This window comes from Condylura cristata, unplaced genomic scaffold, assembly GCF_000260355.1.
Source record: "Condylura cristata isolate star-nosed mole 26May11 unplaced genomic scaffold, ConCri1.0 scaffold00007, whole genome shotgun sequence".
Lineage (NCBI taxonomy): Eukaryota > Metazoa > Chordata > Mammalia > Eulipotyphla > Talpidae > Condylura > Condylura cristata.
The window spans coordinates 36479504-36497431 of NW_004567108.1; the positions used below are offsets into that span (position 1 = coordinate 36479504).

The 17928-nt window shown below is 34.0% G+C and overlaps 1 protein-coding gene across 5 annotated transcripts in view; it reads left to right on the forward strand.

Moving 5' to 3' along the window:
- Positions 1-17928, forward strand: part of POC5 (POC5 centriolar protein) — a 32923-nt gene that overhangs the window by 5644 nt on the left and 9351 nt on the right. For 3 of the 5 annotated variants that reach the window (XM_004678200.2, XM_012721700.1, XM_012721702.1), the window contains exons 4-11: positions 1885-2023; positions 3822-3896; positions 6152-6357; positions 8568-8744; positions 9553-9657; positions 10988-11167; positions 12386-12539; positions 15134-15402. In XM_004678200.2, the coding sequence (XP_004678257.1) occupies positions 1885-2023; positions 3822-3896; positions 6152-6357; positions 8568-8744; positions 9553-9657; positions 10988-11167; positions 12386-12539; positions 15134-15402 (1305 nt within the window). Of the gene's footprint in view, positions 1-1884; positions 2024-3724; positions 3729-3821; positions 3897-6151; positions 6358-8567; positions 8745-9552; positions 9658-10987; positions 11168-12385; positions 12540-15133; positions 15403-17928 lie in introns of those variants that run through there. The other 2 variants (XM_012721704.1, XM_012721703.1) reach the window with 2 other exon arrangements.

Below are 17928 nucleotides of genomic sequence, written 5' to 3' on the forward strand. Positions count from 1 at the left end.
TGACTTGAAATTGTATACATCACCCCATAGAACAGCTAGGCCATACTTAGCTGCAAGGGAGGCTGAGAAATGTATCCTGATGGATATTTGCCCAGGTCAAACCCTGGGGTTTTAGTAATTAAAAGGAATAAAGGGAAAAGGGATGCTACTGGGCTATCTGACTCATAGGGAACTGTTGCATTTGCAATTTTATAAGTTTTCTTAGCTGATCAGTACTGGTACAAACATACAGGTTTTTTAAAATGATATAGTATTTTGTGGTTGTCTTCAACTAATCAAGCTAATTGGAAATTTCCGTTTATTATACTAACTGGAAAATAGGTATAGCTTACTATATAGAAAATATATTTAGGAAAACATTTCCAATATATAGGAAGTATTAATAGAAAGTATATTTTAATTTAAATCTCTTTAAAGAACTATATCAACATAAAAGTTTAATGTTGTATCTGCAAAATTATAGATGATTTTTTTCCTAATAAGAGCTACCTACTTAAATGATAGTCATCATGTAAAATACTGACTTTTACTTTCTATCAGGAAATTATGTTTGAAACTCAGGCACATGTTAATAGTCATGAAAGAGACATCAGATATCTCTAACATAATCATAGCTAGAAATTTGGATGTGGTGGTGAATAGTTAAAATTCTTACTCACAGAAGGCTAGACAAGAAATGTAAAGGTTGCTTATTTGCGAACACCTATTCCATTTGATAATGGTCTTACTGAAAATAATTATTTCCTTTATTTAGACAGCTTCTATTAATTCAATTTACTATGATACTACAGAAAGGTAATTTTGAGTATCAGTTATCTTCATATGGAATATGAATCCAAATAATAAAAGTTAGGGCTAATGTCTAGATCAAACTTTGTATAAAAGAAAATTATTGGGAAATAATCCTTCAGAATAAAGACAATACACATTCTTGAAAACTTTTCCCCTGTGATTTTTAATGTAAACATATTCACAGGGTCTATGCTATAAGACTAGCATAGAAATTACTCCTTCATAGAAATATCTGGTGCAGCAGTGACCTACTTCTTTTGAGTGGACACTATATTCCAGTATATGTTTCATTTCACCAATTTTTTGATTTGACGAAATATCTAAGTTTTTATATTAGGAAATTCCCTTTTGTTTACCTTGAGCAATATTCCTATAAAATCTACACATCACGACTTGCCTTTTGAAATTACTCCTTATGTGCCACGATGCTGCCAGCAAGATAGAATAGGTTGGCACAGCCCTTCTCATTTTCATCTTCGGTATTCTCTCTCTCACAGTATTTCTGTTAACTTTTGCCATGTTTACATAAGAAAACAAACTTAGGGTTGTTGTGGAATTGGTTGGGGGTCAGAACCAAAATTACTTTTCATCCGTAGGCTTCCTTTTGTAGTGACTTTGGGAACATTTTAGACGTAAATTTCAGAAAAAGAGAAATAGCTAACTATGTCTCCTCCTGTCTGCAGCAGCTGCAGATAAGAGAGGGCTTTTTTGTGTGGGGCTGGTAATAGGCATCAGGAAACTACAGTAAGTAATCTTTGTATCACTGTTGTTAAATTGACATGCTAAAGAAACCGAATGCCACAGTGCTAGCACTAGAAGAAATGTGTGGGATTTTTTTCCAACTCAGCACACTTGTTGAATTTTTTTGGTTTTGTTTTTAAAAATTTTACTTGCCACAATAGTATAAAAAATGATGAATGAAAAACAAATCAAAAGTATGCATTCTTTACTGCATGGGAATATTGTTTTGAGAACTGAAGTAGAAATTCTCTCTCAGATATTGAATGTCAAAGGATTATACCTTTATCATTCTCTTGCTTCACATCCATTGTGACAGGGTTAAAATACATTATTATTACTGGCCTCTCCTAGGTAGAGTATGAAGAACTGCTTCGTTACACTATAGTGACTCCAAATATTGAATCAAGTGTTCCACAGCCATCTCATTCTAAGGGAGAAGCATTGCCAGATGTTAGACTTCCTACTGTAATTGATACTCGTCATAATCAAGGTTATGTATATTTTCCAAGTATCTCTTAATTTAAGGTGTTATTGAGCTTACTAATGATGTTGACATTATGATAATGAAATGTTTTTCCAATGACTCTTCTCAATCAATGGTATCACTCATCAGGATGAACCATCAGCTAGAACTTATCAACAGTATATACATGGTCATGGAGGACTATTTAGATTATTGCTGCAAAAATGAACTCATCTTTACACTATATCAATGATGGGAATGAGAACTACTCTACAGCAGGATATATATTGATCTAATGCAGAAGGCTGAAGACTGAGGAGCAATGAAAGATCTATTTCTACAGATGGGGTGAAGAAAGGAAGCTAAAATTCCTTTTACCTATCCATTCCTCATTCAGTAAAGTACAAAACAAAATAGCTCACTCTATTTAAGTATATACATAAGGACTTCTTTAAACAGCCTTCATTGTGGACAGTTACCCGTGATACACATAACTTCAAGGATCCCTCCTTGAAGGCACATGACGCAGTCTACTCAATGTCAGCAGACTCCAAGGGTTCTAGTAAATCCTAATAACCCTAGTGTTATTATGTCTCTTTTCCTCCTGCTTTGTACTCATGGATCTTTTATTGCTCCTCAGTCTTCAGCCTTCTGCATTAGATCAGCAGGTAGAACCTCAAATATATGTATATATGTATATGTGTATGTATGTTTATTCTCCCGCTAAAATACTTTTAACTGAACATCGTCTACTGAAATATTATTGATCTACAAGAGATATGATCCTAGTATTTATTCATTCTACATCAGCCACCATGATCGTGGCTTGATCATACCAGTATCTCAACATCAGTTCCTACTGAGCAAACCCAAATAAAGTCCTGCATGCTCTCTTATAAATACAAATAGGCATTCAGCATACTAGCCTGCTGTACCTCTACACTTGAGATGGTCACCATAAGTGTATTTCCATTTTCATTGGCTACAGTGCTACTGTTTTTGTCATTCCCAGTGACACAACACAGGAATCCTTTCCTTACCCCAACTCTTCAGCTTTCCAAAGTAATCATTGGTATCTAAGACCCCAGTTCCCTTCCAGCCTATAAAATAGTACATTTGTTCATGATCTACCTTTTCCATAAAGGACTGGAGAGTATAAGCATATAACATGCAATGAATTTAGATATCCTGATTCACACGTAGAAAAAGGCTTGGTTGGAGCAGACAGTGTAAATATTATGATTAGATGCTCTTTATTTATGGTATTGCCATTGCTTGGTATAAACAGGATGTGTCAAGTTGGCAAAGTACATATAACCTCTGACACTTGCCATTCTTAAGAGATTTTTCCAAGTTTCCTTTTGGCAGTATTGACTACAGGTTCTTAAGGTAAGGATTAGGGAAGTCCCTCTTTGGAGGAAACCAGTGTCACTTTAGTTGATTGCAGTTAGTGGAAAGTAGCAGGGTCCCTAGAAATATCCAGTGTTGTAAGACAGTATAGCCCTTTCTACGTTCTAACGTGATTCATCCACTTATTCTCCTAGTGTGAGTTGAATCTGTAGTCTGAGTTCTCTTTCATCCACATTTGGTGGATAAAGTTGAGCTTATTAATACTATAAGCCTTTTTCTAGTCTCAGATTTCTTTTTCTCTTCTGTGTCTTAGTGTTCTGTGTCCAGCCTGTTGTATTTTAGTTGTTTTGAAAACTCATGTCCTGCTCCCTTCTTAAGTTAGGTATGTGTTTTTATTTAAGAGTGGCATTTTTTAAGAGTGGCATTTTATTTAAGAGTGGTTTGGTTTAGTTTTGAAAAACTTTTCTTTCAGCAGGAAGTAGCCCTGTAGTAAGAGAAACAAGGATGGAAGTTGGAAAAGGAAGTGACTTAAATATCTCAAAGACAGACGGTATGACTTTTCCTTAGCTTCTTTTTATTAATACACATTTTGTGGCTTGATAAATATTATGTATATAAGAGGAGTAATTTTGGGAATTTAGAAATAATTGTTATTTTTAAGTGTAGTTACTAATTTGTTAAATGATGCTATTTACAATAACTTCATAAGATTCCAAAATAGTTTAATTAAGACAAGCTAATGTATTATTGTGTATTGACATCCTTTCTCAAAACTGCTAGGTTAGAGGGCAGATATTTTTAAACATTTAACAGGATATTAGGTAGTTTAGCAACTTTTTTTCATAAATCAGTGCATTATTCCCCATTATTCTGGCATAGGTACATAAAATGTACCTATCTTTATACCGCCTGTTCTGTCATTTAGTGTTTTTCCTTAGATATACTCCTTTTTAGTTAAATTGATTTTAAAAAGAAAATATGTATATGTTGATTATAGCATAAAATTAATAGAAGTGGGAAAGAAAGCAAGCAGTGGTAAAAATTAAAGCAACTAAAATAAAGTTACCAAATTTTTTTTGAGTAAGTGCTGCTGCTGGTGTTCAACCTGAAGTCTGCTTTTTCTTTGTTGAGATAACCAGTGTTAACAAAGGTTTTAAAAGCATAGTGGCAACATATTGAACCTTTTTCTTTAATATTGTTTAGAATAAAATAAAAATAGAATATTTTCCTTACTATGTGATTCACTGTTATTTAATAAATAGAAGGGCTGTTAAAGCCACCATAAAAGAAATTCTTTCATCCTTAAGTTTCCTGGTTTATACATAAAATTTTTTGGGCAATGTAACCACTGAGGAACCTTCCAGGTTCTTTAATTGTGTGATTTTTTTTTTTAAGTGTATATTTTTTAAAAGCCACTTCCGCATGAATTTGATCCCCGCCTGCTGGGGAGGAGATCCACATGGCATGGCAGACCTCTCCTGACCCGCCTACTGCTCCCCTCAGCAGTATGCCTCGTTGAGCTGCCTGTTCTGCTCCCCACTCTATCCTTGGTTAATTCTCTCACCCTCTGCATCTCTGGCCTGTACCCCAGTTCTGTATCAATAAATAAATAAATCTTTAAAAAAAAAAAAGCAGCACCTATTGCTTTTTACATCAGTACAGGTCTAGTTAGTAAAATCTAATTAAAGGAAAAATTCACATACTTTGTCATTCTGCCTTATTCTTTGGATTAACCACCATTCTTTGGATTAAACACATGAGGGAAGTGTTTCATAGGGCAACTGGCCTGTTACTACATTGTATTTTTTAATGTAAAACATATATTAGGGAAATTATTTCCCTTTTGCAAAGAATTCTTAAAACGTGTTTTTAAGTAAAAGTTATATAATAAATTTATCTTTGAATCATTAAGAAAGGAAAAAGGAGAAATCCTTCAATCTTGGTTATTAGTATTTTCAACAAAAGTGAGATATATCAGAAATAACAATGAGTAATCTGTAATTTCAAAATGTATGTTTAATAAAATGACAAATTTTCTACTTTTTTTTTAAGTGTTTTTATGATATCCTTTTATTTTTTTTTAAAGATTTATTTATGCAGACAGAAATGGGGTGCAAGCCAGAGGTACAGGATGGTGAGAGACTTCACCAGAGACAGAGTGGGAAGCAGAGCTGGCAGACTGATGAAGTACACTGCCAAGGGAAGCAGTGTCTGGGTCAGGAGAGGCCTGCCACACCATGTGGATCACCTCCGGGGCTGGGGATCGAACTTATGTGGAAGCAATTGCAGCCAGCTGCAATGCTGTGGCCTTAACCTGTTGCACCACCAGGGAGGGCCCTGTATTTTGTGTTTTTTAAAGATAGATACAAGTTCTCCTTCTGGCTCTGGACCTAGTGTTCTCATGAGTAAAATGGAGATATTTCTTACGTTACTATATATTAGGAAAGTTAAGCCTCATAGTGTGTTTATTATAGGACAAAGAAAGCATTTCATGAATAGTAATAAGATGATAACTTTCCATTCTAGCTGGACCTAGATATATGAAACATTCTTATTTGAGATAGAGGTCATTTGGGGGAGGGAGGTTTGTATAGGAGGCATCTCATTATGTCAATCCTTCATCAGTAGGATTGCAAAAATTAAACAGTAGCAAAAATTAAAATGGCCAGATTAGGTACACTTCATTTCTCTACCTTTTTATCAGCCTCCACAGGTAACTGACATCTTTTAGCTTCCAATGTCAACTTTTTACAGGTAGGTTATTTTCAACATGCCTTGACTGCTGCAACTTTTCTTTTTTTCTAGGGTCATCACCAGTGTTATCACCAAGGAAGCCTTCTCACCCAGTCATGGATTTTTTCAGTTCAAATCTTTTAGGTGACTCTTCCTCACTCAGCTCTAATTCTAGTCCTGGAGATATCCATGAAGTCATTGTGAGCGATTTTCTTATTTCTGATGAATACCTTCAGAAGATGGAAAATGTGCTTGATATTTGGAGTTCAGGACTGAAGGTATTAAAAGTTATTTAGTAATAATTGTTTGATGTGTAGTATAACAGTTTTGCTCTTGATTCCACTGTTTATTCTTAATTGCTTTGAATTAAAGGAATTTTTTTAAAACCCAGGTCCCAGGTTCTCAAATCTGTGTTTATTGTTGAGTGTCCACACGAGTCACCTGGGAATTCTGTTAAAACCGTTGCTTCTTATTCAGTCCGTTGTGACCAGGACCCAAGATTATGCATTTTTTTATTAAAAATTGATATTCTGGGTTTTTCCCCTTAATCTATTTATTTTATGCATACAGAACTGGGGTACATGCCAGAGGTGCAGGGGCGGTGAGAGGATTCACCAGAGATAGTGGGGAGCAGAACAGGCAAATCACCCAAGAACACTGCTGAGGGGAGCAGTGGGCAGATCAGGAGAGGCCTGCCACGCCATGCGGCTTATCTCCAGGGCAACTGTGGCTGGCTTACAGTGCTGCGCTTTAACCTGGTACACCACCAGGGAGGGCCCAAGATTATGCAGTTTTTAACAATGCTCCCAGATACTACTACTGGTTCAGAAATCATACTTCAAGATAGCAGATCTTTTTTAAACCTTTTTTTTTTTTCCTTTAGGTAAATAGTTTACAAGACTATATACATTTCAGGTATACTGTTTCTAACCATAGCTACTGTATATTTCATGCTATACCCACTATAAAATGTCTTGTCACCATCTATCACCAAGCTGTTCTCTCCCCACTCTCCCTCTGGTGGCCATCATTTTGTTGTCATAGTCTAAGGGTGTGTTTTGTGTGTTTGCTTGCTTTTCCTTTTCTTTATATTCCATAAATGAGTGAAATCATACTAGTGGTTTTCTTATTCTTTCTGATGTATTGTGTATATATACCACATTTTCTGAATCTACCTAATCTTCTTATCAGGCACACGGGTTGTTTCCATAGCTTAGCTAAGTAGCAAGGTTTTAAAGCGTTTCCCTCAGTTCTGTTCCCAGGAATTTCTCAAAGATAATTTGAAAGACACAGCCATAGAGTGGCTGAGACACCTATTTCATCTTTACTCTATCATAGCTATGAATACTGGAAATGTCTCCTTTTATACAAAACATAAGATACAGCTTTAGCAACGTATTCATTTTAAAACCACTCTTAACACCTACCACAGTGTATAACCAATAAGTCTATAAAGACTGATTTTTGTTTTGTGTCTGTCCTCTAAATGACAAAGTATTACAGAAAATAAGTTTTTCTAAAACATATGGAGAAAATAGCTGAGTAGTCACATATTGAGAATCCTGTGGCATTAATATTTCTCTGTTATTTAGGACTTTAAATTCTAGAAATATTTTAGTATAGTCTTATTATTTTTTCTTCATGCAACAAGTTTAATACTTCTAAACGTGATACTATCTGTTGAAATCACCAACCATTTAAGTTATTCTGTATTGAGTTAGTCATATTGTTACCCAATTTTTTTAATAATATGATTATTGGTATTTTATTAGGCCAGTTAGCGGAGTGAAAAGGGGTCAGACTTAGCAATTTGTTTTAAGGTGGTTGTTATGGTAAATGACTTGATAAAGAAAGCATCAGAAATCATTCCCATGATTTCTACTATCCACCTCCCCATCTATCAAAATAACTTACCTTACCTGTGAGTCAGCCTAGGCAATATGTCTGCATTTCTTTATATGGACATTTAAGTACTCAAGTAAACAAAGAATCTGTTTAATAGTGAATGAGGGATGGAATTTTTTAAGATGACAAGATTACTTAGAAAAGTGAATTAAAAAAAACATGATACTGGGCCCTTGCTGGTGGCACAACAGTTTAAAGCACAACACTATGATGCTAGACACAGCCACTTAACGAGTTCCATCCCCGGCCAGTACAGTGACCCATATGGTTTGGCAAAACTCTCCTGACCCGTCCACTGCTCCCCTCAGCAGTGTATTTCATAAGTTCTGCACCACACTCTGTCTCTGGTGAATCCTCTAACTGTCCCTGCACTTATGGCCTACATCCCAGTTCTGTATGCATAAATAAATCTTAAAAAAAAAAAAATTTAAAACATGATTCTTATAAACATTTTTATTCATATATTTTGGCTTTTTCCACTGATATGTTAACTTCTGATTTTTTAAATGTTTCTTAATTTCAGTGTAATTTTAAGAATAATTAAGGAACAGATGAAACTTGTAGTTTGTTAATTGTTTTTCAGACAAACATCATATCTGAACTAAGTAAATGGAGACTGAATTTTATTGACTGGCACCGAATGGAAATGAAAAAAGAAAAAGAAAAACACGCATCAGATTTAAAACAGTTGTGTGGTCAAATCCACAGCTTGAAGGAACTACAAAAAGCCTATGAAATCTCCATTGGGAGAAAAGATGAGGTCTTTTTATGTCATACCTTTTTAACTGAAATCCAGTTAATGTCTTGATAGGTAATGATCTTGCTTTACAGTACATACAAGATAAAAAGGAAGAAGCGCTTTGGAAACTGGTAGAAAAATAGATGATTAGAGTAACATTTATTCTTCCTGTTAAATATGGAGGGTCCTATCATTTCACTGTTGCTGTCAGCCTCCATGTTCCTTAAGTTTTAAGAATGCATGCTAAATGTGGGAATACTAATTTTTTCTTCATAATCTTTTACTGCTAACTTAAGAAAACATCAGGAGACCAGAATTATCCATGTCTTAAGTATTCTTTTAAAAGTCATTTTAAGTATTTTATTTCCTATCTGTAATGTCTCCCTTTGTTGATGAAATCTTTATTTTACTACTAAAAAAGAGAACCTTTTATTTCTTTTTCTATTTGCCTCTTTAGAACTGCAAAATAAGGTTCATCTTTGTGTTGATTTTGTGTGTACCAACAGCATCTTAACCAAAGCAGATGAGTAACAAATGTGTGTCTCCTTCAGGAGGTTGGTGGCTTCAGAGAAGTGGGACTCTCAGCAGACACCTCAGCTTCTTGACTGCAAATGCTTTAGGAACTCAATTAAGCTTTCAAATGCTTTAGGAACTCAATTAAGATTATGGGTTTTGTTTTGTTTTTAAATCTATCTTTCTGTTGGTACAAAATTGGACATTTGACACAGCTCACTTTTTGAAATACTAGCTACCAGTGCCATTTCACTTTTACCCTCTAAACTCTCTCCTGAGGTAACCTCACAATAATTGGATTAATTGCTGTTTGCAGGTCATTTCTAGCTTGTCTCATGCCATAAGCAAGCAAAAGGAAAGGATAGAATTGATGAGAACATTCTTCCACTGGCGAATTGGCCATGTTAAATCCAGGCAGGACGTAAGTGTAAAAAAGATGACTAACAGATATTAAGACTTCTGAACTCAAAAGCATTTGGGATCACATACTGGAATTCTTGTTAGAGTCAAAGAAAGATTTGTTCCTGATAAGTCAAAAGTAGTTTATACTTTAATGTTGCTCTAAAGAAATTCATTTTGTATAGTTTAGGAAAAAATACCTCTTAGATTTTATAGACATACTGATGCATCACTTCCTACTTCATAGTAGGCTTATAATGATTGTATTTAAATTACAAACGACGCTGGTAGTGGAAGCTCTTTAATAAATTTAATCTCAGATACGATTCCGAGGATAAAATTTATAATCTTTAACATATCATATTTCCCTATATTGCTTCTGTCTCTAAAATACCTGATTATATTCTCTTCATAAACAGACAATACCATATTTGCTCATTATAAAATTGCATCAGTTTGTTGTGTAGACTTGCCTTAGAATGTGAATCAAAGAAAGCCATATCTGTATAACTTCTTAAAAATTATCCTTAGGTTTTGTATGATTTAACTTGAACATCTTTTATTTTAATTAAGAAATCAGTATATCAAAGTAAATATAAACTCAGACTAAATTTCTGTATCAAAAGTGAAAGAGTGTGTGTATATACCCCCCAAGAGTTAAGCTACTGAGAGTCATGAGTATAGAGAATGGGGTTTTTTTCTTGGTATTTTATGTGGTACACATGTGAGCCATGGAGTAATCTCTGTATTTAGTTTCAAGATACTGGTATTTAAGGAAAAGGATATTGCCTGCTATCATGGAATAAGATCTCTCCTTTAAAAATTCTTTTTAGTGCTTTCATTTTTTAATCCCAGTAGATAAAATCTTCATCAATCATATTGAGCTACTTAAAAATAAATATACCATATTTTTGAAGTTATGATACCATATAATGAGAATGTTATGTTTAAATGTTAGCTAAAATAAGTGAAGCAGTGTTGAATATCTTCAAATTTTTAAAAAATTGGAAGTTAGAACTACCACTTGAAAAGTATTGAAATTCATTAATAAAAGAAAAATCACATTAAGTTCCCATTGAGTCAGTTTGTCCCCATAACTTGGGTAAGACCTTCGGCTCTGGAGGAGGCAAGCTGGGGTTATTCCCCTTCCTACTTGTGTGACTCAGGCTGGGCACCAAACCTCTATGAGCCTGTTCTCCTATCTGCAGGTCTGAATAATATGATTACACAGGATAAATAATAATAACAATAATGTAGACGACTGCTTATCAGAATATTATTTTCAAATAGTATTACTACCAATATACTTACCAGTCCATTGGTTTTTGAGGCTGTGTATTCTTTTCTCTTAGGTTTATGAAAGTAAACTAGCTGAACAATACTTCCAAAGAGCTTTACTAAAGAAAGCCTGGAAAGGCTGGCGTTCTGTAGTAGAAAGGAAATGGAAAGATGTAATTGAACGTGCTTGTCAAGCAAGAGCTGAAGAAGTTTGTGTCCAGATTTCCAATGATTATGAAAACAAAGTTGCTATGGTAAACTTTTTAATTGTCACCTTCTTGTAATAAAATAGTGTTAGTTACTGTTAGTTTATAGTTACAGTAGCCTATTTCTCCATTTTTCTTTAATGCAATGTAGGTTCAGGTGAGACACTATTGGGAAATAACAGTACTAGTAAGACTTAACATATTTATTTTAAATCACGATAATACTGACCTGTAAACTTGTACTGAACCTCTTGTATGTACTTTTCTTTTGGTAATACAATCACCCACATTCCTTATTTCTCTTAGAAAGCATACTTCCTTATGCTGCTGCTGCTTTTAGACTTTAGCTAAAAATAAAGCACAAAACCAAAAATATTTAATTTAAAGAAACTATGTTCTTATAAAAGTGATATAAAGCAGTTGTACAGAAACTAAAATTATTTTCCCATTGATTTTTAATAATAATGTTAACATTGTTTCCATGGGAAAGTATTCAAGGCCCATAATGAAATGCACACCATACTGAGAAGAATTCAGTGAGTCTTTTGAAACCAATTATTAAAAGGAAAAAAATTTTTCATCATTATAGCAGTTTTTTTTTAACTCACCTTTAATAAAAGCTATCTGAACACACCTTCAGATATATGTGGCTTTGCTGAAGTGTCACATTAAATACCACCCCTTTATATTACATCTCTTTTCTGCCCTTCCAACTTGATTATAACACAAAGTACTTAATGTTAAAAATAAGTTCTCATATATTTTTCAGCATTTCAAAATACATGCAGAAATGCAGTACCTTTAGATTTGGTCTATGAAAAGTGTATTGTACTTTGTCACTTTCCACTTTAATTCTATAGGTAGCATTTAATTTGTAAACATTCTGTGAATGCTACAAGCATTTAGCTATTTGAATTTTTTAAATTTATTTTTGCATAGAAGAACTGGGATGTGGGCCAGACAGGTGGGTCGGGAAGGTAAGTTGGTGATGGAAGGTAAGAGAATTCACCAGAGACAGAGTGAGAGCAGGACAGCTGGATCAACTGAAATACACTGCTCAGGGGAGCAGTCGGTGAAGCTGACCATGTGGGTCAGCTCCCTGGCCAGGGATTGGACTCAGGCAGCAACAGTGATAGTGCTGAGACTTAACCCCTACGCCACCAGGGAGCCCCTAGTGTTTTGTTTTTTAAAAAAGAAAGAACAATAAAAATTAGTCTTCTTTCTGTCTCAAAACCTATTTAATCTCTATTGAAACTCTTATTTTAGTTATCCGGTGCTTTAGAAAATGCAAAAGCTGAGATCCAAAGAATGCAGCATGAAAAAGAGCTCTTTGAAGATTCCATGAAGAAAGCTTTCATGAGGGGTGTATGTGCATTAAATCTTGAAGCTATGACAATATTTCAAAACAAAGTTGATGCAGGTTACTATTTTTCCTAAGTTTCTTGCCTTCTTTCAAAAAGAATTTGAGATTTTAGTGATTGTGTGGTCCACAGTCTACAGTACTAATTTTGTGCGATAGCTATGTCTTATACAGGCTCTGGTGTTTTATTTCCATGCTGCCACACACAATTTTAAATCTGCCATGTAATTTGTTCAGTCATCTAAGAACTGATTAAGTAAGCTGTTAGTTAACCTAAGTATTTCAGCTCAATGTTAAAATAATAAATCTTTGAATAGATAACATAATTTTAAGGTTTTTTTAAACTAGTAAATATATTGTTGGTAGTAATGATTATTGTAATAATTAAATACAAAAAGTCTTTTTGCTTATTCCTAAGTAGCCAAGTTCCTTGAGTATTTTATTTTGTTGCTTAAATATTCCTTATCAGTCATACATGTCCTGTTTAAAAAAATTATTGTCTTCCAGTTAAGAGAGCCTCCACTAAAACTCATTTCAACACATACAAATATAGGCCTATCTATAGAAGTCAAGTAATTTTATTTTAAGAAAAGTCCGTGTGTGGCTGAAAGCTGAATTTTGTCAGCACAGCTTGAAACAGCACAGGACTAGCATCTTTTGCACCAAACAGTGAGGCCTGTTTTCCTGGTGGGTTTTAATTTTTTCTCTGAACAAAGATAATATGAACTACCCTTACTTGCTTCATAAGGAGTTCTTATGCAGTAAAATATTGAAAGCTCTTTAACATGTAAGATGAAAATGCCGATGTAGCTGTGTGATCTTTAGTCAAATCAGCTTCTTAAAGTTCATATAAATATATGAACATTGTTGCAGTATTCCCCATTAGTAAACCCTATTTGAGACTTTCAGTTTATTTATCAATGGATAATTTCATTTTATAAATTAACATGACTTCTATACAGTGAATAAATTCTGTGTACTTGTCATGCTCTCACCTTAAAGAATCAAAAATACTGGATAAACCATGCAATTTTTGAGTTAAGGCAAATCATGTTCTTCCTGAAGCAGTCATGGTGTGTGGCCTACATTCAAATTAGAAATTAGGATCATAAAATCCTTAAGGCTGACTGGTTTATCTTGCTAATACCCAAATGAGTACTCTAGTAAATGGTCTTTTAATTGAGTATCAACAATGAAAATAAACTCACCACCTCCGATGATAGAATTATCATTCAGTTGTAATTACTAGCAAATTGTATATATTAAACTGGAGGATTTAATTATCAAATTTTAGTAGGTACTTTATTTTAAATAAAGTATAAATTATTATCATTAGAACTACCTACATTCAATTACAGAAAACTTGTGCTGGAGACACAGTGTTTAAATTGAAATACAGCTATGTCTCCTGTGGGCAGATACCCATAACAGGTTATGAAGAACATGTATTCTGATAATACACAATGTGATTTGTTTTGCTTCTGCTACTTCTAAGTCTACTATTATCTGCAGCTACTGCCAGGTGCTGGGAACCTAGCTATTTTGCACAGCCTTGTGCTTTGTCCTTTTGAGGATTTTGTTTCAAAGCAAAAGCAGTATTTTATATTGAATTTCTGTCATCGGTGGATTTTAAAAGACCTATGCATTGCAAGCCTCATTAAACTTTGTTTGAGATAACTTACTGTATTTTACATAAAAGATAGTCTAGGAAAAAGACTTAAACAGAAGTCTACATTTCTGGATTAAAAGAGGACAACACAGAAAAACCATGTAAACATAGGGATATGTGCTGTGCTCTGTTCAGATATTCTGAACAATATTCAGACTGAATTTTCAAACCTTCACTGCAGTGTTTGGTACCACATATACTATATAATCTACTACATATGTCAATATACTCCATATACTATAAAATTTCTTATATAGAAACTTTAGCCAAATTCTAAGACTGGGGGGGCCATCTAAATTTTGAAGAAACCTAGCTTCTGGACACTTAATATTATTCACTCCTTTGTTCTCAGATTCAGGTTCAGTTTTGAGAGAACATTACTGTATGTGTGTCACTAAAATTGGTAAGAGTGCAAATGTGCTCTTCATTCATGACTTATATAATCTGTCTGCAAAACTTAATTTCTTTGCAGTGTCAAAAGTAAAGATTTCCATGTTATTTATTGATATTGTTTGCTGAAAATGAAGAATAAAAATGTACTGTTTTAGTTAGGATAGGAGCAATATATTGAATAAGAAGGTATCAAAATAATTTCTAAGGTCTAAATGCAGGCCCATTTGTCAGAATAATTACAAGAAATAACTACAAAATATAAATCCTTGGGCTCAGGGTGATGATATAATTGTAATGATTGTGATGACAATGCATGTTACTCAGCTACATAGCTGAGTATATAATTAATTTTTATCTTTTTCATAAAAGTAAATCATTCACTAGCTTAATATATTGAAGGAAGTGCTTTGAAATCTTTAGTAGTTAGTACTGACCTTAACCAGTTAATACTGACAATTAACTGAACTTATTCAATAGGTGACAAATTTCTACATTTCTTTTATGATCAAATTTTACTGTTAAATATTTTCATTGTTGGGTAAATAAAACTAACCTTAGAGGAATTTTAATGGAATTAATTTGTGATTTATAGGTACAGACTTCACAAATGTTAAAAAGGAAGACCATGGTCCTGGGGTTCAAGGAAAAGAACATCCTGCTCATTTGGACCCTTCGGCTGCTCCACTGCCCTCATCTGGGGCTCGGCCACTGACCCCCCCGGCAGCAGCCATGGGAGTCACCAGCGGTGCTGCCTTCTCTGCCGCTTCCCTGACTTCTGCTGGGGTTGCTTCTACTTCCTCTGCTCACATTTCCTTTCCTCCTGGTACTGGATCTACAGCTGTTGCTGCACCAGAAGAAATGGTTAGTACAGGTTTGCAGGAACCCACCTTGGGGAAAGGATTCCAGACTTGCTATATATTGGATATTCTGAAATCAGAACCTTTCCTATGGATAAAAATTTTATGTGGCCTTTAGGTCAAATATTAAATATTACAAAATATTAGAAAATAAAAGTGGCTAAAATATTAATTTGTAATAAAAATAATACCTGGAACTTCTGCAATAATAGCCATAATTGAAGAGAGAACTTTTTTATTTTATATTTTTCAGGAGCTAGTCAGGAAACTAAATTTAATTTGAGAATTTTTTTAATTTTGAAAGAAATTGTATTTTTAAGATCTAGTGTCTTAATGACTCTTTTGTATATTTTCATCTGCAGCTTTCTCTTTTCCTGGAGGCAGTCACTACTCTGTAGTGACTCCATCTTGATGTGATTAGATTTTTTTAATTTGATGCATTACTGGAATAGAGATATGAATCTTTTTCCCTAGAACCACTAAGCTGCTATTTAGATACAACATAGAGGGATGGCGTGTTTATGGAAGAACTTGCCTAAAGTAGAATAACCAAACTATTAATATAGTCTTAGTTACAGAAAAGCACATTGTGTTTCTGAGCCCTCTAGTTGTTGTTGTCATACCTGCATTCCTCCAGCAGTTTTTCTGAGAGAAGGGAGTAGGGATACAAGTCAAGCTTATACTGACCTCTGCAGGTTTTTGTTTTAAAATACTATACTTGGTGCTCACATAAAGGCCTGTATAGTTTAAAAATTCTTGAGATAACTCTGATTTCCTTGCCCCCCTTCATCCCCTACCTTGGCCATCTACATGAGTAAGGAAGAAAGTTGGCAAATAGGTTCCCAGTGTTCCTCTGGCAGGCCATCTGAGGATAAGCAGATGGTATCTGATCATTCTAGACAGCCCTCTCTAGCTGAGGGAAGCATTGACAATGCCAGTCAAACAATTGGGTATCTCTAGTATCCCAGAGAACTTGAATTTCTTAGTTGGAGGGTGGGGGGCATGTTGAGGTTTGTTATTTTATTATATTTATTTATTATGCTTATTTATAACTTTATTATGTTGCTCTTTATTCACAGTTTTAAATATATATATATCTGTTTGGAGAAATCTGAATGTGTGAGGGAGTTTTTATTTAGAAATAAGATACTAAAATTCAATCCTGACATATGCTCAGCTGTGTTTATTTTTCATGATTACACTTTTTAAGTGTGATCCTACAGATGATTTCATATAAATAAGCATACTGAGTATTCATTTAAATTTGTCTGTTATTCTTATTATTACATTCAGATAACACAGAGCTAGTTTTTTTAATTCCTTTCCTAAAATGTGGCTGTACTATTTGTATATCTGCACTTACTATTATAAAAAAAAAAAAAGCCTTAGGATTCATGGGAAGAACTCAATGAATGAGTTTGCTTATCTCCCTTTTTGTTACTAACTTTTTGAGACAATTTAATCTGGGCTAATAATGTTTTTGAAATCTGAGAAACACAATATTGTATGGACATCCCTTCTCCCCCAACCCCTGCAGCTACATCTTACTCACTACAACTTATCTAAAGTGAGACAATCGTTGGGAGTAGGAAAAGGAAGAAGAGAGAATTGAGATGCAAAGCCAGTTATTTTTCTCTTCATTTTAACCCTAGCGGCTTCCTATGAATAGTCAAAATCATTTTCAATCTTCCCCAATATTTTCATTAGCTAGAAGGAAGAGAGCTGGGAAACAAATAAGTGAAGAGGATTACCATTCTCACAAAATAGTAATAGCTTCATATGTAAATTAATTTCCATCTATAGACATCCGCAGTTTGTTAACCAAAATATCAGAATTTTATGGCAGAAAACATTTTTTTTAAATCAGGCAATTCTACAGGCAAGAATATTTGCAGCTCACAAGGTTGAGCAGTAGATGGCACTTCACTCTTTTTAACTCTAATTGGAATAATTGCAGCATCTTAGTTGAATTTTTAAGCGATTTAATACAAGTTTCTGTGCCCACTTTACTTTTTATCTGAATAGAAAGTGACAGGGTATCAGCAGGCAGTTGGTGCTACTTTCCCCATTTTATAAATAGGAATTGAATGCTTACAATAACTTTACTGTGGATACAGTTAACAGAATTGGAAGTCAGACTGACAGCCTGGCTTCAGAACCTGTATGTACTCTGAACTAATAATCTGTATATTCTTGCTAAATACTAATCCACAAATACTGCACATTTTGTAACAATCCCTATGATTTTGTTTATTTTCACATGGCTTAAAATACTGCAATTTCCACTTTTAAGTCAGCTAGACTAAAAGTGATTCTATTGAAACCCAGCATGATTGCCACCAGTAAGTTGTCATTTCATCGAAAAAGCTGAATCAGAGAATGATTTTTATATACACATACTTGTAATATGTTATTTTATCCTAAAACATAAATTTATATTAATTTGCCAATTTTTAATGTGGATCCAAATTAAGAGTTAGGTCCAGAAATTGTAATTATGCATTTTTTTAATGTAAGCCATACAAATATT